Consider the following 22,761-nt stretch of genomic DNA (forward strand, 5'->3'; position numbering starts at 1 on the left):
AGTCCTAGGCTCTGTGGTTTAACCCACAGCGCCACCCGCGTCCCGTTGACAACACTGAGCTAAATGGACCAATGGCTCGACTCAGTGTCAGTTGGCTTCCTGTGTTCTTAATATCACAGGAGAAATCACCAGATTGCAATTGACCTTGCAGGCCTGAGGCTGCTGAACAAGCAGGGAAAGCTGGTAATCAGGGCAAAACACACAGCCCTTTGCGCCTTGTAATTATTTGGTCAACAGAAATCGTGACGTGCTGGTCAGGAGCCAAGGAGCGGGCTAACATTGCGGAAGCCGCATCTTGCGTTGACTCACAGCTTTTGTCAACATTCTGCATGACACACATCGCACATCCCTAAATGTCTCCTTGCTACATGGTTTGAGCCCTGACTGCACTTGCGAGTCTGTCACTCCCGAATTTAAACAAACAGAACAGTAAGCAGTGCAATTATTTGATCCTATCAGCAGCATGTCTCCAGCGTAATTTAAAAAGGCAAGATGCTGCAGGCCAAATTTTATCCTAGTTTATCTTTGGCGAGTTTTGCCAGCATAAATCTGAGGCATTGTTACACAGTAATAACAGGCCTACGAGATCTGATGAATGAATTGACTTACTGGACAGAATTTAGACATACAAAGGAGGATATAGGCTAATGTAGTTTGGCATCATTAATCTGTCAGGGATATCCATATCCTCAGCCTGCCAGGTTGTGCGTAGTCATGAGGTACTTATCAGGGTCAACTCGACTTTCTTCAGGGCTGGAACTAAGCTGAGTAGGTGTGCAGAAAAAGTACTGTATTTTTCGCTCTATAGGACGGACCCGACCATAGGATGTACCTTGTTTTAGAGGGGGAGAACAAGAAAAAAAAAATCTCCTCCTCTCTGCTCAGTGCCCCTTCAGCGAAGCGGCAAGAGAAACAGAGCCCCTTCCATTTCTCCTCCTGCTTGGCTGAGGGGGCGCTGCGCAGCTCTCCCTCTCTGCTGATGCCAGGAGAGTCTTGCTCTCCAGGCTTCAGCAAAAGCAACGTGAAGCCTCCGGAGCGCGGAGGGAGTGCTCCCTTTGCGCTTCAGAGGCTTCACGTTGCTATCGCTGAAGCCAAGGAGCCTGCATTCGCTCCATAGGACGCGCACACACAATTCCCCTTAATTTTTGGAGGGGGAAAAGTACGTCCTATAGAGCGAAAAATACGGTAACTTAAAGGCCATCTCAGTTTAAGGCAAAGGATTCCCCTCCTCAGACACCCTGTCGCAGCTGTGACTTCAGCTGATTAGAATGAGCAGCTGAAAAAATCGGAGCGTGCTCATCTGAAGCAAACCTGGGAAGTTCCAAGGAAAGCAAACATGACCGTTCTGGAGAATGTCTAGAATATCTGTTGGCTCCCAGGCAGCTGAAAGGAAAAGTCTGAGGGAAGTTCTTGAGGGGGAGTGAGTGAGAGGGGACCCCATGTGTGTGAAGGCGGGGGGCTCCCACTTCAGAGCTTCACCGTCAAACTCTTGGAGGATGCTAACCTATGCCGAGGTGACATGAGATGAGGAGAAATTTGATGCCGTTTGCATTTGAAGGCAAACCTATCTGATCAGCACTTCCTGAAATGATATGAGAACCAAAACACAGCCATCTTTTGAAATTCTCCAAACTTCCCAGCCAACTAATGTGTACAAAAATGTATGTGCTGGGGTAGAGTGTGCATAACAATGCATATATTTGTGAAAATAACATTAAAAATCCTTTATATTAGGGGAAGTTGCTTTGAAAAAATGTATATATTAGGAATACAAACATATACATAGGGGGAGAAATTTGTACTCAAACTTTGATGAATTTTCACGTGGCCTTCTTTTTAAAAAAAAAATAATGCAAACTGATGTGGAAATATGGAGAACTGAACATAAGACTGAAAAGAAAAGAAAAGAAAAGAAAAGAAAAGAAAAGAAAAGAAAAGAAAAGAACAGGAGGGAAACAAAAGCTGACAGAGTCACCGATCCGTAGATGTGAGGCAGGGGGCGCTTTGCACGCCCATCATTTCCCCCTCAAGTGAGGGCCTGAGAGCAGCGAAAACTGTCTCCTTCAAATATGCCAAGGGGCAGAGAAGGGTTGTATTCCTGTGTCTTTGTAACAGAAGGATTTGCACGTTACATGGGGCACTGCAGACGGCACTGAAGCTTACAGTAACATGTTCCTCAGCAAGTAATGACGGCTGTGGAGCATGGGATCTATAGTCTTATGTCGTTACACCAAGGAAGGAGGAAGAACTACAAATCCCATGATCCCATTCTAGACAATCCCAACCACATCTTAAAGGCAGGTCTTCAATACCTTTCCTGTGTCTAGCAAGTCTCCCCTATTTTGAGTTAGCTTCTCCCCCTTTGCAAAGATTTGGGGCATCGGCGATGAGCCTGGTGTGTGTGTGTGTGTGTGTGTGTGTGCGCGCGCTTTGAGCCTTCAGAAAGAACTCCCGGAAAAGGGGAATGGTTTTCAAAGAAACGTGTGTGTGTGTGTGTGTGTGTGCGCGCGCGCGCGCGCTCTCTCCCATCACCAGCTCCCTTGCAAATCTCTCACGAGCCCTCTGAGATTCTGCTCTGAAATTTGTGTTGAAAACTCTGTTGGATGTTTCTTTAAGGGAGGCTGGGAAGGTGATTTCACAGTAGCTCTGCCAACTTTCAACGGTTGCTCAACATGCTCGTAAACACTTACCCCAGACAAACTCCCCAGAACCAGTTTCACCAACTGTTTCACATATGAGAAGGAAGGGGCACAGCTGCTGTTCCGGATGTGAGCACTGCAAGCATCCAGAACCGTCCGCACAGAGACACGGGCATAAACAAGGTCTTCGCACATGCTAAGCAGTATGCTGTTCAAGTGATCCCCAAGTTTAATGGGCTGGTGGTGAAAAAAAAAGAGCAGAAAAACCTGGTTAGCATCTGCCTCCTCCTCGTTTTCATTCTCTCTTAATAGATCATGCCAATATCTGCCTTATAGTGACCCGACTCTCAGTCCACACTTGACCGGCAGTGGCTCTCCCAAGGATAAAAGCACAATATAAATGGTTAAAGCACAAACAAAACAAAACTACTGCAATCTTAAGCCCTGTAAGAAGGATTGCACAAAAATATATGGAGGCAAGTCATGGAAATATGATGCCAATAAAATTGTTTATATTGCTAGGAAAATGTTTTTGGTAAATCAGTAAAAAACAGGAACTAGTAGTTCACACTTTTGCGGTTTAAATAAGTCCACAACTGTATGGTTTAAATAAGATGGGGTGATTATAGGCAAAGTGGAGATGAGAACTCTTGATAAGCTATAAAATATGAAGTTGTCCACATAGGCTAGTACTGTCTGTGCTGACTGACAACAGCTTTCCCAGGTCTCAGATGGAACCTAACAGACCAGATCCAGGCATTTTTGGAAGAAATTGATTTTCTGGATCCATTTCAGTTGTGGTTTAGGCCCAGTTTTGGCACAGAAACTGCTTTGGTCGCCCTGCATCATCTCTTTCATCTCTGTTGAGAGAGAGATAAGGGAACCATGTCCCTGCTAATTCTTCTTGACCTCTCAGTGGCTTTTGATACCATTGACCATGGTATCCTTCTGGAGCAACTGTCTGAACTACGGGTGGGTGGCACCGCTTTGCGGTGGCTCCAGTCCTACTTGGATGGTCGTTCCCAGAAGGTGTTGCTTGGGGAAGGTGTTGCTTGGCCCCATGGAACCTTCAATGTGGGGTTCCGCAGGGCTCAATCCTGTCCCCCATGTTGTTTACCATCTACATGAAACCACTGGGTGGCATTATCTGGAGGTTTGGTGTATGTTGTCAGCAGTATGCTGATGACACTCAGCTCTATTTCTCCTTTACATCTGCAGGTGAGGCAATGGAAGTGCTGGACCAGTGCCTTGCCTCAGTAATGGACTGGATGAGAGCCAACAAACTGAAACTCAATCCTGATAAGACTGTGGCACTGTTACTGGGTGGTTCCCTAGACCAGATGGGTGGGAGATTGCCTGCTCTTGATGGGGTTACACTTCCTCTGAAGGAACAGATTCGTAGCTTGGGGGTACTCCTGGATCCTTTGCTGTCGCTCGAGGCTCAGGTGGCCTCAGTGGCCCAGAGTGCCTTCCATTAGCTTCGGCTGGTGGCCCAGCTAAACCCCTATCTGGACAGGGATACCCTAACTACTGTTGTCTTTGCTCTGGTAACCTCAGTGTTACATTACTGCAATGCTGTAGGGCTACCTCTGAAGACGGTTCGGAAACTTCAGCTAGTGCAGAATTCAGGTTGCTCACCGGAGCAAGACGGTTTAAGCATATTACACTGATCCTAGTATGACTGCACTGTCTACCAATTAGTTTCCAGGCCCAATTTAAAGTGCTGGTTTTGACCTATAAACCCTTAAACGGCTCAGGACTGCAATATCTTGAGGACTGCCTCTTTCCATATGAACCTACCCAGACCCTGAGATCATCTTCTGAGGCCCTTCTTTGTGTGCCTCCTCCTCAAGAGTTCTGGAGGGTGGCAACACGAGAACGGGGCCTTCTCTGCAGTGGCCCCCCATCTGTGGAATGCTTCCCCCAGGAATGTTTGCCTGGAACCTTCATTATACGCCTTTAGGTGCCTGGTAAAAAAGTTCCTTTTTAACCAGACCTTTGTTTGATTTGATTGTCATCCTATGCCCTTTTAACATGTGGGGTGGGATGTGGGTTGATTGGGTTGTTGTTTTGATTCCGATTATGTATTTTGTGGTTTTATACTTTGATTTTATTCTGTGAACTGTCCTGAGACCTCCAGGTATAGGGCGGTATATACATTCAATAAACAACAACTCCATCTAACAACTGTTACTTAACCCCTTTAACTGGAGATCCTAGGGACTCCGCACAAAACACGTGGTCTGCCGCTGAGCTATGGCTCTTCCCTTGACCCAAACACTGTTGCTCACATCTGTCCCGAAGAACAGAAACGGGCAGGTTCTCACAGACATGTTTTACCACTGCCTGCCATTCAGTTGCAAGTCTGCATTCCAGCTGACTTCAGGTAATAGGAAGAGTTCCATTTGCAGTAACTGGTTCGTTTGCACATGGAAGATACCACTTGGCACTGCAGATAACTAGAAATGCGTGCAGATGTGTGAACCTGGACCTAAGTACGTCTGGATCTACTTGGCCGTAACACAGAAACATGATACGAAGGGAGTCAGAAGGAAGGAAGCAAACTGACTGGAGAGCTGGAACCAGCCTAGTCTTGTAATTAGTGGACAACACCCAAACAGCTGGGAACTGCTTACATTTTTTCCTGTATTACTAGTTGATCATCTCGTATATTCTGTTGGAAACCCACACTCAAGGGTGTACATCTTCGGTTGATAGGATGACTTCCCAGCCACCAAAGGCATTGAGTTTTGTATTTCACTTTCAGGCTTTCAAAGTGGGTGGTTATCTTCTGATGACATGCCCTGTCTAGCACTGCACACTATGACTATTATTTTACTCTGTTTGTTCATTGGCAGTAGCGTAAGTAAAAAAAAGTAATACCCTTCCCATTTGGCACCAGTTCCTCCCATCTGTGGTCATGACATGCTGGGATGGAGGAAAGGTTAGGCATTCTACCTTCTGCTTCCTACTTCTCCCCAGCTGTTTGCCTCCTCCCAATGCCACTTTGCAGCGAGAAAAGCAAATAGAAGTTGCCTGGTAACATATTATTACGCCCCCAATAACATCCCTTCACTACTCACCTGGCTTTGCGGGACATCATAGTCAGCTCCCCAATAAAGTGTCATTCCGAGAGAATAGATGTGGATCTGCAACACAAGAGACGTGTGTGGAATTAATGGTGTAGCAAAGGCATCTAATTGTGCTTGCGATGTGCAGGGAAAAAAGAGAAAGGAGGGAGTTAATACAACATGGAGTCTTGTAAGACACTTGAGAAAAACCCCAAGATGTCTTATAACCACATGAGACGCATTTTATGTGAAACAGCTGCTGCAGAAAGTGATTTCTTATGAGAATTGGCAGTAATATATAAAACTCTTCAGTCTGAGCACACAGAACTAACAACTCATTTCTTAGAGATGTTTTTCCTGAAACATGCCTGGCTCTTTGTTTTTTTACAAGGCAGGAGCGGATTTCAAAATCTGCACATCCCTCAAATGAGCTACAAAGCCGAGTATTCCTGGCAACAACAGAGTTAATGCAGTTGTGGGTTTGTTTGTTTTTTAGTTTGAATTTAGCAAGTGACCAACAAGGCATTCTTTTGTCTGTCCAGCAGCCTGCCAGAAATTTATCACCGAGTACATCATTTCTTTGGTTTAGGAATGAAGTCATAACCCAGAGGCTCATGCAACCCTGTCATTGTATTTCAGGAGGTCATCATAAATGGGAATTTGCTTTGGCTTGTAGCACTTTTTGTGGAACATGCTCAGATTTCAGGAACAGGAGCTGAAAATAAAAACAGATTCCCACTCAGAAGCTCTCTTGATGAACTATAGCCAAAACAAAGCAAAATATTGAAAGCCAGAAGTAATTAGAAGACACAGTGTGCTTAGCAGCACAGTATTATGAGGTGGACTTGCTTTCTAATTAAAATAATAATATGTGCTTTAAAAGATTATTTTTTCACGCTCTGTTATTGACCTGAATCCTTATTTTACTCCCAACTAAGGAAAAAATTAAGAGGCAAATAAATTGAAGGCACAACACTGATTTCCTTAGTTACTTGTCCTCAGATAATGACTCTCTTAACACAAAATGAACAAATCATGGTTTGCTCATCATTAACATGCCTCAGGCTTGCACACTCCCACCATCCTCCCTCTTAGGTAAAGGGAAAGGACCCCTGACCATTAGGTCCAGTCGTGGACGACTCTGGGGTTGCGGCGCTCATCTCGCCTTACTGGCTGAGGGAGCTGACATTTGTCTGCAGACAGTTTTTTCTAGGTCATGTGGCCAGCATGACTAACCTGCTTCTGGCGAACCAGAGCAGCGCACGGAAACGCCGTTTACCTTCCCGCCAGAGCGGTACCTATTTATCTACTTACACTTTGACGTGCTTTGGAACTGCTTGGTGGGCAGGAGCTGGGACCAAACAACAGGGATTCGAACTGCCGACCTTCAGATCGGCAAGCCCTAGGCTCTGTGGTTTAGACCACAGCGCCTCCCATTTACCTTCCTGGGTTGAGCAAACCCTAGTTTCTCAGTATGTCCAGTATGGTTCATGCAAACTATGGTTTGGCTTCAAAACAAGAAGCAGAAACCCAATTCAAGCCAGAGTTTCAAATTCTAATTTGATGGCAAAACTATGGCTCGCATACACCATAGTTTGTAAATAATGACCAACTGTGGTTTGCTCAAAGCAGGAAGTGGAAGAGGGAAGGAAAGAACAGAACAGGGAGAAAGCATACAAGCCTGAGGTACAGTTGTGGTGTTCAAACCATGATTTGGCTACTATGCACCAGCTAAGTCAAAATCCTTTAAATCACTTGATTTTCTGGTCATGGACTATATTTTGAAAAAACAAACGAACGGGGGCGGAGGAACGATGAGTGGCGTGCGAAAGGGCTACGGAGAGGGGCTGCTTTAAATGGCGCCACTCGAGGGGGGTGCTCAGCCAACCGTGGCTCCTGTGTCTTGCGAGCGGCAGGGGCTGGCAGTGGCGGGACGATGAACGGTGTGCGAAAGGGCTCTGGAGAGGGGCTGGCAGCAACAAAGCCCAGCCCCCTTCCTCCTCTAGGCAGGGCAGGGAGAAGCCAGGAGGAGGGAGGGAGGAGGCGCCGCTGCTGCCCTGTGAGGGAGAGGGAAAGAACATGCACACTGGCAATCCACCCAGCGATTCCCGGACCATCCGTGCGCCGGATTTAGAAGGCAATTGGGCCTGATCCATCCTGCTGACCTTAGTTTGCTGACCCAAGTTCTACTCCACCCACCATGCATCTGTTTAGTGTATACTTTCATATTCCAACCTTCCTCCAGTCTGGAGCAAAGGGTGGCTATCAGTGAATAAATAAAAGCAACATGGGTGGCACTGTGGGTTAAACCACAGAGCCTAAGACTTGCTAATCAGAAGGTCGGCAGTTTGAATCCCCACGACGGGGTGAGCTCCCGTTGCTCGGTCCCTGCTCCTGCCAACCTAGCAGTTCGAAAGCACGTCAAAGTGCAAGTAGATAAAAAGGTACTGCTCCGGCAGGAAGGTAAACGGTGTTTCTGTGCACTGCTCTGGTTCACCAGAAGCGGCTTACTCATGCTGGCCACATGACCTGGAAGCTGTACGCCGGCTCCCTCGGCCAATAAAGCGAGATGAGCACCGCAACCTCAGAGTTGGCCACGACTGGACCTAATGGTCAGGGGTCCCTTTACCTTTACCACCAACAAAACACCATTAAAAGGAAACACTACAGGTGAGAGATCTGATCGCAGTACCTTTTCAACATCAGAAAGAGACGATAGTGATTGATTCTGGAGGACTTCTGGTGGCGTGAATGCTCGCAGGTCTTGGCTGGAAACATTTTCATCTGTGAAGGACACACTGCCAGATGGAAGAAGCAGGAGAGACCATGGGGAAATGATGAATCCCAGAGCAGTGGGATCAGCTGTAGGTGGAAGGAGGGAACCAGCGTCAATTAAGATAGCAGACATGTATTAAAAAAGGACTTTTCATGCATGCATTTAATTACCATTCTTGTCCCAAGGCACCTCTGGTGCACAGACCTAATTAGTGCCTCTAATTAGCCTCCTTATTTGGCTCGCAAGGTCATTTTTGGCTAAGCCATACCCATCAGCCCTGTCCCTGATGCAGGGCAGGTAAGATGCAGCTGGGCTGAAAGGGGGTTTGCAGGCACTCAAATATCAGCTGCAAAGCCCCAGTGAACAACACTTTGAAAGCAACAATGACCAGCTGATTGCCAGGGCTTGCAAAGCACTGTGAACTGGGCCTCAATATGCACTGCCAATCAGCTGATCATTGGGGCAACTCCCTTTGGAGAACTTCCAGGGCTGTGAGCGCTCCCAGGTTTTGGTTGGCCACAAGCATCCAGTTGACCACTGTGAGGAAAGGATGCTGGAATAGACAGGCCACTGGGCTGATCTAACAGGGCTCATCTTATGTTATTAGGCTGAGCCTTTACCTGCATGGCAGGTAAACAGCATAGGCAAAAACAGTTCAGCTGATGTCACTGCGATGTCAGGTGACTGACAGCTGCACACCCTTGCACACTTATCAAATGCCTAAGGTTCGGGCTCAACAGCTACTCATCCTTGTCCTATAGTTTTAACATCTTTCCTTCTGCTCCTGGTTTTTGCTGCTCTCCAATTACACAAAGGAGTTTGCTATCTTATTCGGATTCAGTTGCCCCAAAACAGGATTTCTTTTTATCTGCATTACAGTGGTACCTCGGGTTACATACACTTCAGGTTACACACTCCACTAAGCCAGAAATAGTGCTTCAGGTTAAGAACTTTGCTTCAGCATAAGAACAGAAATCAGGCTTCGGCGGCGCGGCAGCAGCAGGAGGCCCTATTAGCTAAAGTGGTGCTTCAGATTAAGAACAGCTTCAGGTTAAGTACAGACCTCCAGAACGAATTAAGTACTTAACCGTAGGTACCACTGTATTTGAGTGACTTTGCTAGCAGTCTGCACCCCTCCTTCCCCAACCCTATGAAGGCAGGAAACATTTTCATATGCTGTATTTTGTACAGTGGGACCCAACGCCACCTTGAATAGATGAACTAATGTTTCTTCCCCTGTCATTTTGTGTGCGCAATTACTCAGAAAACATCAAAGCCAGAGCGGAACGCTCCAAATTGGAATACCTTTCCTCCCTCAGGTTTCCTTTTTCGGCTTGAAAAACTAATCCGTCAACTAAAAATTACTGCAACGGTGCCTGTCCGGACTAATTCTTAAAGGCAAAACTTAGAACCTAATTGGTGTGCTGGTGGGAATCTGTGTGGCGAAGGCAAAGTGCTGCACTCTTCACAAGAACTTCCATTCATGCTCCCTGAATAATGTTGCCAGGAAGAAAAGCAAACTCTGAGATGATTCAGCCTACACTTGACCTTTTAAAAGAGGAAACCTTCTACCCCCAGAAATGGCAAGCCTTGGAAACAATAAACTTCTCTGTAGAGAACTTGACCAAACTCTCAGCTGCGCCAGTATGCGGTGTTTTTTAGTTATTGCGGAGGTTACTTCCTGTCTTAAAGGACCCAACACCTCTGGGGGGTGGAAATCCTCTTGTCCATTCTTGGGACAGGGTGGGACATTTTTACACCATCTTCATCCATTTTTAGAAACTGTGAGTTATCGCCATTATATAAGGTGACAGGAGAAGAGGACATGTATAAACCCAAGTGGTAGATTGCACACAGAGTGGTCAATCATAGCTGCCCAAAACTTGTAACTCAGAAGAGGTTCATTGTATGCAGTAGGGAATAAAATACATTTAGGAGTATCAATCTTCCATCAGAAATAACCGATACTGAGAAGGGCTAAGCTCAGTGACAAGAGCACATGAGCATATAACCGCCCCAGTAGTAGCATCATCCCAAGCAAAACTTATCATAAATGCACAATAAGAAAAAGATGTCTAGAGGGGCCCCATTGTTGATCTGGAATAGTCAGGTTGGGCAGTTGTAGAGCAACTTGACAACTGGCTATAGAAGCTGCAGGGAAGGGGTTGCTCTCCCAGTCAGTTTCCTGCACAGCTTCTTTACTTTTGGGCTAAAAAGGAAGCTCACGACATTTCACATGCCGGTATCGAACCTTAGCCATTGGAAAGTACCGTATTTTTCGCCCTATAGGACGCACTTTTCCCCCCTCCAAAAATGAAGGGGAAATGTGTGTGCATCCTATGGGGCGAATGCAGGCTTTCGCTGAAGCCTGGAGAGCGAGAGGCGTCAGTGCGCACGGACCCCTCTAGCTCTCCAGGCTTCTGGAAGCTATCCACAAGCCTTGAAAGCCCGGCGGGAGTGCCCGCCGGGCTCGCAAGGCTTGTGGGCGGCAGCCTGTTCTGGGGGCTGGGGTCGGGGGAAGCTTGGGCTTCCCCAGCCCCGCAGCTGGTGGGGGGAAATAATTTTTTTTTAATCCCCCCCCAAAAAAACTAGGTGCGTCCTATGGGCCAGTGCGCCCTATAGGACGAAAAATACGGTATTTATTGTAATCTTGAGAATCTGCCAGCCTCCACCTCCTGGCTCTGCCCAGATACGATTTTTCTTTTTAAATCAGAAGTTTTGAAATTCATCAGTAAAGTGTTATCAGGATCTTCATCTGCACCATTTAAGTGAATTTGCTAACAGTCTGCACCCCTCCTTCTGCACCACTATGAAGACAGTAAATATTTTCATATTTGGTGCAGTGGGATCCAACATCACCTTTAATAGATGAACTTATGTTTTCTCCCCCGTACAGTCATACCTTGGAAGTTGAACAGAATCCGTTCCGGAATTCCGTTCAACTTCCAAAATGTTCAAAAACCAAATTGCGGCTTCTGATTGGCTGCAGGAAGCCCTTGCAGCCAATCAAAAGCCGTAGAAGCCCCATCAGACATTCAGGTTCCAAAAGAACAAACCAGAACAATCACTTTCGGGTTTGCGGCGTTCGGGAGCCAAAACGTCCTGAGTTCCAGGGAGTTCAGGATCTAAGGTACGACTGTATTTTGAGTGTGCAATTTCTCAAAACATACTATAGGACTGTGATGACAGGGTGAAGGTCCCCAGTGCCATCAGGCAGTCTTTACAACTAGAGTTTCAATAGAGATTTTTTTTTACTACAACTCCATGCCCATTTGCAACACTGGCTGGGGCTGATGAGGGTTGCTGCCCAAAAACATTTGAAGGGCACGAGGTCACAGAAAGAAAAGGTATACAAGGCCAATGCTTGCAAAGAAATATTTGAAGGCAAAATCATGAAGATCAAACTAGAGCTGCAGAATAGACTTTAATCTGAATCCAATCACGGCAAAAAGAAAATAAGATGGGTTTTTCTTCCTCTTCTGGGGTAGTCTGCTAAATTTGCCAAACTGAAACCAGCCAAACACGCAGACAAATGCATCTGCTTGCCAAGTTTCTTGAGAAGCAAGCACAAAAGGAACATAACTGCGAAAATGTGAGTGGGGAGGTAGAAAATCAAGTATGAAAACTACCGTATTTTTCGCCCCATAAGACACACTTTTTCCCCTCCAAAAATGAAGGGGAAATCTGGGTGCGTCCTATGGGGCGAATGCAGGCTTTCGCTGAAGCTTGGAGAGCGAGAGGGGTGGGTGCGCACCGACCCCTCTCGCTCTCCAGGCTTCAGGAAGACATCCGCAGCCTGGGCAGCCCTGCAGGAGGTCCGGCAGGGATGTCTAGGCTGCGGATAGCAGCCTGATTCCCGGAGCGTCGGGCGCCCTGAAAGCAGAGCGCCCGGCGCTTCGGGAGCACATCCGCAGCCTGGGCAGCCCTGTGGGAGTTCTCCGCAGGGCTCCCCACGCTGCGGATAGCAGCCTGCCGCCCAGCGGGTGGGGCGCCCTGAAGCAGAGCGCCCCGCGCGCCGGGCAAACATCCGCAGCGTGGGGAGCCCTGTAGGGGTTCCCCGCAGGGCTCCCCACGCTGCGGATAGCAGCCTGCGCCTGAGGCAGACATCGGCCAGCCCCACAAGCTCAGGGAGGCGCAGCGCCGTTCCTCGACCTGGTTCGGTTTCCCCGACCTGCTTTTTGGGGGGAAATAAAGGAAAAAATTTTTTCCTTTATTTCCCCCCCAAAAAACTAGGTGCGTCCTATGGGACGGAGCGTCCTATGGGACGAAAAATACGGTAACTCCTTCTCCCTTGTTCACTCATGGACTCCAAGAGAGAATGCATGGATAGTCACAAAAGAGACAGTTCCAACATTCAGAAAACAGTAAGTGGTATAGGCCTCCCTGAAAGCAGAAAGTGAACTTCCCCCGGGAGAAGACTAGGCTAGAACCATTAGACATAGCATGCTACTTTTTCACGTACAGGAAGACTTTGATGTGTGGCATCAATCAATTGTGTCACGGGCTCATCAACTTATATAGACAGCTGCACCACATTCTGCTTCAGGTATGGGGAAGCACTGAAACATCCAATTTTCAACCACTTTCTTGATAGACGCTAAGATTAGTGCTCTATGGAAACAGCCCTGTCTCTTTCTATGCAACCCTTATTTGGCTTCTTATATCTCTCTCATGCCCCTTCTGGGCACACCTGACGATAATACTCCAGAACACATGGACCAAACTGCATTTCTCTCGCTGTGGTTCCTAAATGTGCCCTGCTCTGACCGGAACCAGCCCTCCACTGGCCCCTGCAAAATGAATCAGGAAGTGGCTGTAGGTAAAATGGTCAACAAACCTTTCTTGGCTACTGACCTGGCTGGCTTTGTGCTAAGGATTTTACGAACACAGAAAGCCACTTTTTACAAACAATTACCGTAATTTAATTTTCGCTCCATAACACACAGTTTTTTCCTCCTAGAAAGTAAGGGGAAATGTCTGTGCGTGTTATGGAGCGAATGCCTACGGATGGCGGGGGAATCTGCTGCAGTTGTGAACAGTCCGTGGCTCGCTTTGAAACAGCAAAGCGGGTGTAAGTGGCTCCTGACAGCGAGCCCAGCCGGGGAGGAGGGAGAGAGCAGAGCGGGGTTGGCTGCTTTAAAACAACCCCGTGCTCTCTGTCCCTGCCTGCAGCCACTGTAGGGGCTGTGTGTGTGTGTGTGCTTGAGCTATCGTTCACTCTCCCAGTGCCACTGCGCTCTCCTGCGACTTTAGGATTGATACTCTGTGTGGGTGTGTGGGTGTGTGTGGGTGTGTGAGAGAGAGGGGGGGCATCGTTCTCCTTCTCTTGCTTCCCGTTCACTCCCCCAGCGCCCCTGCGACTTCCAGCGCCCCTGCGACTTTAGGGCGACTTTAGCATGGATCCACATGGATCCTCAGGATTTTTGCATTGGGCTACCCCAAACTCACCGTCAGATCACATGTCTGTGGCCACAGCATGAACCACAAAAATCATACACCCACTGTTTCGTTTAGAATATTTTTTTCTTGTTTTTCTCCTCTAAAAACTACATGCGTGTTATGGTCTGGTGCGTGTTATAAAGCGAAAAATACGGTACTTTAGTACCCCTGCTGTGGCAGCTACACATTCCACCTTTGCAGCTCATCCTCTGCAGCCTAGATATTGCTGTATGATTTCTTACTTCCTCAAGGAAAGGGATAAATTCCAGGGTCAACAAGCACAGAGGAAAAGTAAGTGTGAACAAGCCCTTAGATTTATTCCTTTATTTATTTGTGCTTGGTACTGTTGGGTGTTTTTTAACCCATCCTGGGCAGTCAAAGTGAGGCTCTGAACCATCAAGGGATCTTCAACTAACCCTCCGCTCTCCCTCTGCCTTTCTGCCCAATTTAAAAATGCAAAGTAATGTTTTATTCGCCTGCCCCTTCCTAAGCGGTCCCATGTGTCATTTGTTACAGGGTACGGACCTCTCTTTGAAAGGCTGTTCAGGACCCCTGACCCTTAGGTCCAGTCGTGGACAATTCAGGCTGCGTGCTCATCTCGCTCTATAGGCTGAGGGAGCCGGCGTTTGTCCGCAGACAACTTCCGGGTCATGTGGCTAGCATGACCAAGCAGCTTCTGGCGAACCAGAGCAGCGCACAGAAACGCTGTTCAGTCCTAGTCTAGTTTAAAGTCAAAGAACTGTAGGAGCAAGTGAGCAGGGCATTAGAGGTTACCCACCAGCAGTTATCACCCAAATAGCAGACCTGGTCACAGACCTCCTCATTAAGGCGAGACGTGTTGTATATTCCTATTTAAATCACAGCAATTATTTCTAAATGTCCATCTCTATTCACAGAACTTCACGTATGCAATGTTTAGGCAAATCTGTGCCCTCTTTCCAGATGACACATTTCCTCTTTTCGGCGACCCCTTAAGTCACCATCGTATTCTCATAGAATCATAGAGTTGGAAGAGACCACAAGGGCCATCGAGTCCAACCCCCTGCCAAGCAGGAAACACCATCAGAGCACTCCTGACATATGGTTGTCAAGCCTCTGCTTAAAGACCTCCAAAGAAGGAGACTCCACCACACTCCTTGGCAGCAAATTCCACTGTCAAACAGCTCTTACTGTCAGGAAGTTCTTCCTAATGTTTAGGTGGAATCTTCTTTCTTGTAGTTTGGATCCATTGCTCCGTGTCCGCTTCTCTGGAGCAGCAGAAAACAACCTTTCTCCCTCCTCTATGTGACATCCTTTTATATATTTGAACATGGCTATCATATCACCCCTTAACCTCCTCTTCTCCAGGCTAAACATGCCCAGCTCCCTTAGCCGTTCCTCATAAGGCATCGTTTCCAGGCCTTTGACCATTTTGGTTGCCCTCCTCTGGACACGTTCCAGTTTGTCAGTGTCCTTCTTGAACAGTGGTGCAGTTCTTCTCCTTAGTTCATGGTGGGGGTGGCTCTCTTTTAAAGCCCTGAAGAGAGATCTCCGGATATCAGGAGACCATGTCCCAACAATCGGCTCCCATCAGCCAAGTAAGCATTCCTAACAAAGGAATAGCTGGCAGGCAGCCATGTCAATGGCCTATGCTCCTGGGTCCTCCTCTCGCATGCTTGCCTTGTCTTCTTTCGCCTCCTACACTGCCTGGCCTCTCGCCCTGGACTGAGTCTTGCCCCAGATCTCGTCTAGGCAAAACCACCCACTGCTCTGTCCCTTGTCGAAGACTGCGAACAGGGCTGTGCACTCCTTAACTCAGCTAAATGTCAATTAAACAAAGGAAGTTGCTTTATAATATGCCCCAAGAGCCCCCTGTTGTTCCCCTTCTAAATACCTTGTACCGTTGCATCCTCCGCAGCAACAAGGGAGGAAAACAAAGTGGTTTGCCATTTGGGTCCTCCCACTCCGAAGTCCTTTGATGCAGTGTGTCCATGTATAAAGTGATTTTTAAGTTGAGTTGTGCTTTTTTAAATACCTCCCCACCCCACCCCAAAAAAGTCACTCCTCTCTCTGTCTCTGCACAGTTGCTCTCAAGTGACTCTCTCCTCCAAAGTCTTGCTGCTGCTAAATCTCCCTGCTCTCCTTACCCTCAAAATGCAGGAGTTCTTCCAGCGAAAGGGAATTTTAATCTTCTTTCCAGGACCACTGGAATTTTTGGGTTTTTTTTTTTTTTTTTGTATGGCCCTTGGTCAGTTGTGTGTCATTTTCAGCAATTAGCTACCAGATCGGTGAGCTAATTCTAGAGCTATGCAGCCTGGTCACAGAAGCCTTGTGAGTTTTAATAAGCAGTGCCAGAAGACAACTAAGTTTGTTTGTTTGGTTTTTTTAAAGCGTATATTTACGAAGGCAACGCAGCCTCATTATTCCGGCAAACAAGGCAATGGCACAAAACAAAAAACAGATGATTTCTTGCAATCTGTTTGCATGTGCCACGAAAAGGCAACCATTTCACAATTCAAGAAAAGCCAGAATTATTTTGATCACGCTACTGGTGCAAAGCCATTCCCCTCACCTCCCTCTGTGTCAACTCAATGACAGCATAGCAGTGAGACAATATGCTCTTGCTTAAGCTTCTCAGCCAGCCCCAACCCAAAGAAAAAGTGAATTGGGTGAATTAGAGTCAGTCACTCGCAGCCTAACCTACCTCGCAGGTTGTTGTGAGGGTGCTTTAAAATTTTTAGAAGAAGGGTGAGATGAAAACACAATTAAACAGTAACTGAGCATACCTCAGTTACTAAAAAGCAGAGACATTACCTTGCCAACAAAGGTCTGTATAGTTAAAGCTGTGGTTTTCCCAGTAGTGATGTATGGAAGTGAGAGCTGGACCATAAAGAAGGCTGATCGCCGAAGAATTGATGCTTTTGAATTATGATGCTGGAGGAGACCCTTGGGAGTCCCATGGACTGCAAGAAGACCAAACCTATCCATTCTGAAGGAAATCAGCCCTGAGGGCTCACTGGAAGGACAGATCCTGAAGCTGAGGCTCCAATACATTGGCCACCTCATGAGAAGAGAAGACTCCCTGGAAAAGACCCTGATGTTGGGAAAGATTGAGGGCACAAGGAGAAGGGGATGACAGAGGACGAGATGGTTGGACAGTGTTCTCGAAGCTACCAGCATGAGTTTGACCAAACTGTGGGAGGCAGTGGAAGACAGGAGTGCCTGGCGTGCTCTGGTCCATGGGGTCACGAAGAGTCGGACACGACTAAACGACTAAACAACAACAACGAGCATACCTCTGCTAAAATAACCTGGGGCCACCCATACGAAACAGTGGGCAGATTCCGAAAATCTCTGCTTGTAATATCTTCAACAGAGTCATCTTTTTTGCTTTCATGCTAGACATGCAGTGGGCACTGTGAACCCACAATCAACCCACTCAGCCATGTAGACAGGACAGGGTGGGCGATGGGTAGTCCCAGCACCTGGCCTTGATATTCATGCTTTGGGTGCTGGTGGCCTGCTCCCTCTTTTATATTAGAAGCATGGCATGCACTCTACATGTACAGATCTACTCCACCACAACAAACAGGTTGCCAGGATGTGCATTTACGTGGGCCAGCATGGTGTTGTTGTGCAGCAGTTCTCAAACTGTGGTCCACCAGTGGTCAGTGAGCTCCATTCAGGTGGTCCATGGCAGGTCTGTGGGTTTGTGGTTGAAGATGAGAGACAGCACATCCACTGCATGTAATGTTCGTACTCATTTTTAACTGCATTTTTCCTGATCCTTTAATTTCCTACATTGTATTATTACTATTATCATTGCTTAAATTTGCATGCTGCCCTTACACCCACAGGTCTCAGGGCGGTTGCAACATAAAGTCACAATACAAAAACACGTAATGGAAACAAAAACAAAAACAACTACGTACTCCAAAAGCACAACATAACAAAGATGCAATTAAAAATCACGCAGCATTTAGCACTGTGCATTGTAATTGCTACAAGAGGGAGAAAAGGAATTCTGCCAAGACCCTTCGCAATTTTCAAGAGGTCTTTGGGGGTGGGGACGACAGTTGGGAACCACTGGTATAGTGGTCAGAATGTCAGACAAGTCCTGGACAGACCCAGATCCAAATCCTGACTCAGCAATGAAGCCTAACCTACCTCATAGGGTTGTTGTGAAAAACACAATGAAGGAGGGAGGAATTTTGCATGCTTTTTCTGGTGCTCCTAAGAGGGGAAAGTTATAAATACAAAGGTGGTCCACTATCTTTCTAGGTCCTCCGATTCTTTAATTCCCAGGAGTAGGGAGCCCTGCACTGTAACCTTCCAGTTAAATATGGAAGCTCCCACCGCCATGCTATGATCGCTACAACTCATTTAGGTTTCTTATACATACATATGCGCTACACAAGTTTGCAATTACTGGGTTACTGGTAGTGAGTACAAGAGGTCAACTGGAACATATTCAAAGGTTTTATGTTGCTAGGTAAGCCCGATAATTGTAAAGGATGGATTGAGTTGTCTTTATTATTCTTACGTTCCCTAACGAGGACTTGACAGTTTGTACAGAACCTCCCTGTTTCGCAATACGAGTCCTGGACAAGGCAAGAGCACTCCCTTTCCTTACAAGAGTCGGCACCTCCCATCCACCTGTCACGGTGGCATGAATGTATAAGCGGCACCGTGAATATTTACTGATTCAGTGAATCTCCTGACACGTCACGGGCACAGAGTTGTGCGAGGTTGGTTGGCACTTGTACGTGTTCACGCAACAAGACTGACAAGATTTTGTCACAATTACCAGGTTCGCCATAGCTCAGGCAGACACACACCGTACTTTTCTGTCTATAAGATGCCGCCATGTATAAGACGCCCCCTATTTTGGGGGAGTGAAATTTAAGAACATGGGGGGAAATGGCACAAAGTTGTTGAGCTTTTTAACAGAGGATTGCACAGAGTTGTTCAGCTTTCTTAGGCGGGGGGATTATCGAGGGTTGTTGAACTTTTTTAAGGGGGAGAAGCTGAAAATTGCTCTCCCGCACGCATTGCAAAATCTGCCTCCTGTCTGTCCCCTCACCGGCAGAAGCTGGCAGTCGCCCGCCCAATTGCCGCAGCGTTGGCCAATGAACACCACCCATTGACCCAGCAACCAATGACACGCACAATAGCAGCCGACAGCCACAACAGCAACCAATCAAACGTCCATCCTATGTATAAGACGGCCCCATGTTTTTAGCTTGATTTCTAAGGGAAAAAAACATAGTCTTATACATGGAAATGTACGGCAATTCCTCTTCAAATCTCCTATATGCCCACAAAATTAAAATTCTGGAATACTAGGCATTAAATTTTTCTTCTTCTTTTTTTTAAGCCATGGAAGGAATATCCCTCATTCATAACTCCAGGCATTTCCTAGCTGGAGGAACAGGAGGGTACTTAAGGAACGTGACAGCCACAGAAATGTTCTCAAGTGAAGCACAACCTGCTATTAGCTTGGAAGGGAAAACCCCACACTCAACTCTCCAACAACAGCACCATTTGACCAAAGGAGCAGACAAGGAGCTGCAAAATCGCTCTTAAAAACTTAAGATCAAACAGCAATAATGCCACTATAAACGGTAAGGGCAGAAAGGCCCCATTAAGAGTTGCCTTCTGCAGTTTTGGTAAGCTATCCTGTTTAAAGAGGCAACACCTAACTGACTTTTCAGAGGAACAAAATAAAGGAAAGACCTGCTCTTCTACATACACCGATGCCCATAACACATAAAAGAAACATCACTGGAAAGACCTGTTATTTCTGACCTCATGCAGTTTAAGCGTACAAGATGCGGCATGCGTCTGCATGCAACAGAAGACTACAAGACACAGCACACACCCTCTGAATGACAAGTGCTAATGCAGGTAATTAAACAGGTGGAATAATAGGACTGGCCCGGGATAGGCATCTTTGTGCAGATTAGCCTGGCATATATTTTGATGTTGAAATGGAGGTTAAAAATTGCTGGCCTTTCCCTCCCTGCTCAGAGACTAATGCTATGAATTAGGGTATGGAAAACTGTGTTAAACGGCTTGCTTTGCAGCCCTGCCAAGGGGACCTCGTGTGCCTCCTGCAGATGCACCTTCATAGAATCCACATTTCTCATGTTGCGGTGGTCATCAGCGGCTGAGATAACTTTGGAGCTGACAAAGGACAAGGCCGATCAACGCCCAAAATTGTAGCCTCTGCATTCAGAGTCAGCATCCTATTCAACTAACTGTGAACTCCGAGTGAGACTCCTTATGTAGATGGAAAGGTACCTTTCATGCACAAATCCAAAGATTTCAGGGAAAGTCTGTGTACAAAAAGGCTTTAGGGGGGAAAGAGCCACGTGCAATGGGTACAGAATGCTGACCGACTGTCAAGGAGTTTAAAAACAAAATTCCAGGGGTGGAATGATACCGTATTTTTCGCTCTATAGGACGCACCCGAGCATAGGACGCACCTAGTTTTTAGAGGAGGAAAACAAATAAAAAATATTCTGAATCAAATCATTGCAGCTGCCTCGTGGAACCCGGCTTCAGCGAAAGGAACCGAAGCCATTGGAGCACAGCGCGAGGTCCCAACCCCTCTCGCTCTCCAGGCTTCAGCAAAAGCAATGCGTAGCCTCCGGAGCGCGGAGGGAGCGCTCCCTCTGTGCTTTGGAGGCTTCGCGTTGCTTTCGCTGAAGCCAAGGAGCCTGCACTCGCTCCACAGGATGCACAAACATTTCCCCTTCATTTTTGGAGGGGGAAAAGTGCATCCTATAGAGCGAAAAATACGGTATATCCCAAGAAGAGAGAAGGGGAGCACTCCATACTGCAACACTTCGCTGCAGGTCTCACTTGCATCTCCTGTTACCAAGCGCAAGAGACAAACCACAGGTCCGTAATACTTATGAGCTTTTAGGCGCATATGGCTGGCAACTGCTGGAGACAGCATTTTGAGCTTGATGAACCTCTGATCTTATTAAGGAAAGCAATCTGGCGTTCTTATAAATGTTTCTTGAACATAAGAGGCTGCCTTGAATTGAGTCAGACCATTGGTTCACTGAGCTTAGTACTGTTTGCTCTTGACTGGCAGTGGTCTTATAACGTCTTTGGCAGGAATACTTCCACCAGAGACCCTTTAGCTGACAACGCTGGAATCGAACCCTCAACTCTCTGCGCGCAATGTGGTTGAAACCTGAGTTGTCATCTAGTCCCCTCCATGTACAGTGGTACCGCTGGTCGCAAACAGGATCCGTTCCAGAGGCCTGTTCGCAAAAGAACACACCCCGCATCTGAGCATGCGCGGGTAACGATTCGCTGCTTCTGTACATGCGCGTGACATCATTTTGCGCATCTGAGCATGCGCGAGTGGCGAAACCCGGAAGTAACCCTTTCCGGTACTTCTGGGTCACTGCGGGACGCAACCTGAAGCAAACGTAACATGAGGTATGACTGTACTAACGTAAGCAAGGAGGCATGTTCTGTTGGTTCACCTTCAATTTTAAGTTTCGACGTCACCCCAAACGCTGTTGGGTTTTGCATCATGATAAGCACTAAAGTAAACAACTATCCCATAAGTCAATGCATTAATTGTTCCCTTTCACAGATGACATCATGGAGGCCAGATTATCAAGACAACATAAGGAGTAGAATCATAGGGTTGGAAGGGACCCTGAAGATCGTCTACCCACTGCAATTCAGGAATATGCAGCTGTCCCATGCAGGGATCGAACCTGCAACCTCATGCTCTTAACCAACTGAGCTGCCCAGGCTGAGCAACATCCAATGCCTGACCATAAGAGACCACAATTCCTAATCTACTTTTGTTGCTTATAAAAACCAAGGACTATTAATTTAGAAATGTCATTCTTACGGGGGGGGGGGTTGAGGGTTGGATTACCTTAGTGCAGGGGTCAGCAAACTTTTTCAGCAGGGGGCCGGTCCACTGTCCCTCAGACCTTGTGGGGGGCTGGACTATATTGGGGGGGGGAGAATGAATTCCTATGCCCCACAAATAACCCTGAGATGCATTTTAAATAAAAGGACACATTCTACTCATGTAAAAACATGCTGATTCCTGGACCGTCCGTGGGCCGGATTTAGAAGGGATTGGGCCGGATCTGGCCCCCGGGCCTTAGTTTGCCTACCCATGCCTTAGTGGAAAGCACTCAGGGGCCACCTTCCAGCAGTGGCTGGGGCCTGACCCAAAAGTGGCTGAGACTACATAAACACCAAACACACAATTCACACACATACACACACACCTCTCTCTTCCATGCATTAGGACAGCCTTTTAAAGATTGCTTTCTAAGTCAGGAGTAACAAGTTCACAATATTCTGCTCCTCGGCTCAGTAAAAAAAATGGAAAGATTACTACAACATGATGTACATCATCAATACTGGGCTAGAAGCCATGCTCTAATAGTTCTACACCGAGTATCTGTGATGCCATTGTCTAGGAGTGTTGCCTGGGAATCCTAGCCAGAGCAAGAAATGGCTTTGTTGTTATCGCTTCGATCTTAGAAGCTGGTATTAAGCAAGCGCTCTGCTAGCTCGAGGGCACTCTCACATAAACATCTGAGGAATCATCTCCATCCTCCTCCTCGTTATTATTAAATATAATAAAAAATGAGAGTATTCTAATGAAACCTGCTAGAAATCTTGGGAGCAGGGGGTCTCAGCCTAGGGTGGCGAGATGCTCTCTTGGGGCTTCTTCAGATACTAAGGATTTATTGCACCAGAACAGTTCCTTATAGGAAAATGCTCATAAACAGCATGGAGGTAATGACAAATGGCCATGCATCTATTTCCCTCCATGTGAAGTACATGTGTTAATTGCAGCAGA

At 46.9% G+C, this 22,761-nt stretch overlaps 1 protein-coding gene across 11 annotated transcripts in view; it reads right to left on the minus strand.

The window, feature by feature from the left end:
- The window catches only part of PTPN13 (protein tyrosine phosphatase non-receptor type 13), a 158,937-nt gene that overhangs the window by 81,228 nt on the left and 54,948 nt on the right, over nt 1-22,761 (minus strand). For all 11 annotated transcript variants that reach the window (XM_083756222.1, XM_083756218.1, XM_083756213.1 and 8 more), the window contains exons 3-5: nt 8,403-8,572; nt 5,723-5,788; nt 2,691-2,876 (exon numbers count right to left, since the gene is read on the minus strand). In XM_083756222.1, coding sequence (XP_083612348.1) covers nt 2,691-2,876; nt 5,723-5,788; nt 8,403-8,572 — 422 coding nt within the window. The remainder of the gene's footprint in view (nt 1-2,690; nt 2,877-5,722; nt 5,789-8,402; nt 8,573-22,761) is intronic.

The sequence above is a fragment of the Podarcis gaigeae genome (assembly GCF_964106915.1).
Source record: "Podarcis gaigeae genome assembly, chromosome: 9".
In the NCBI taxonomy this organism is placed as follows: Eukaryota; Metazoa; Chordata; class Lepidosauria; order Squamata; family Lacertidae; genus Podarcis; species Podarcis gaigeae.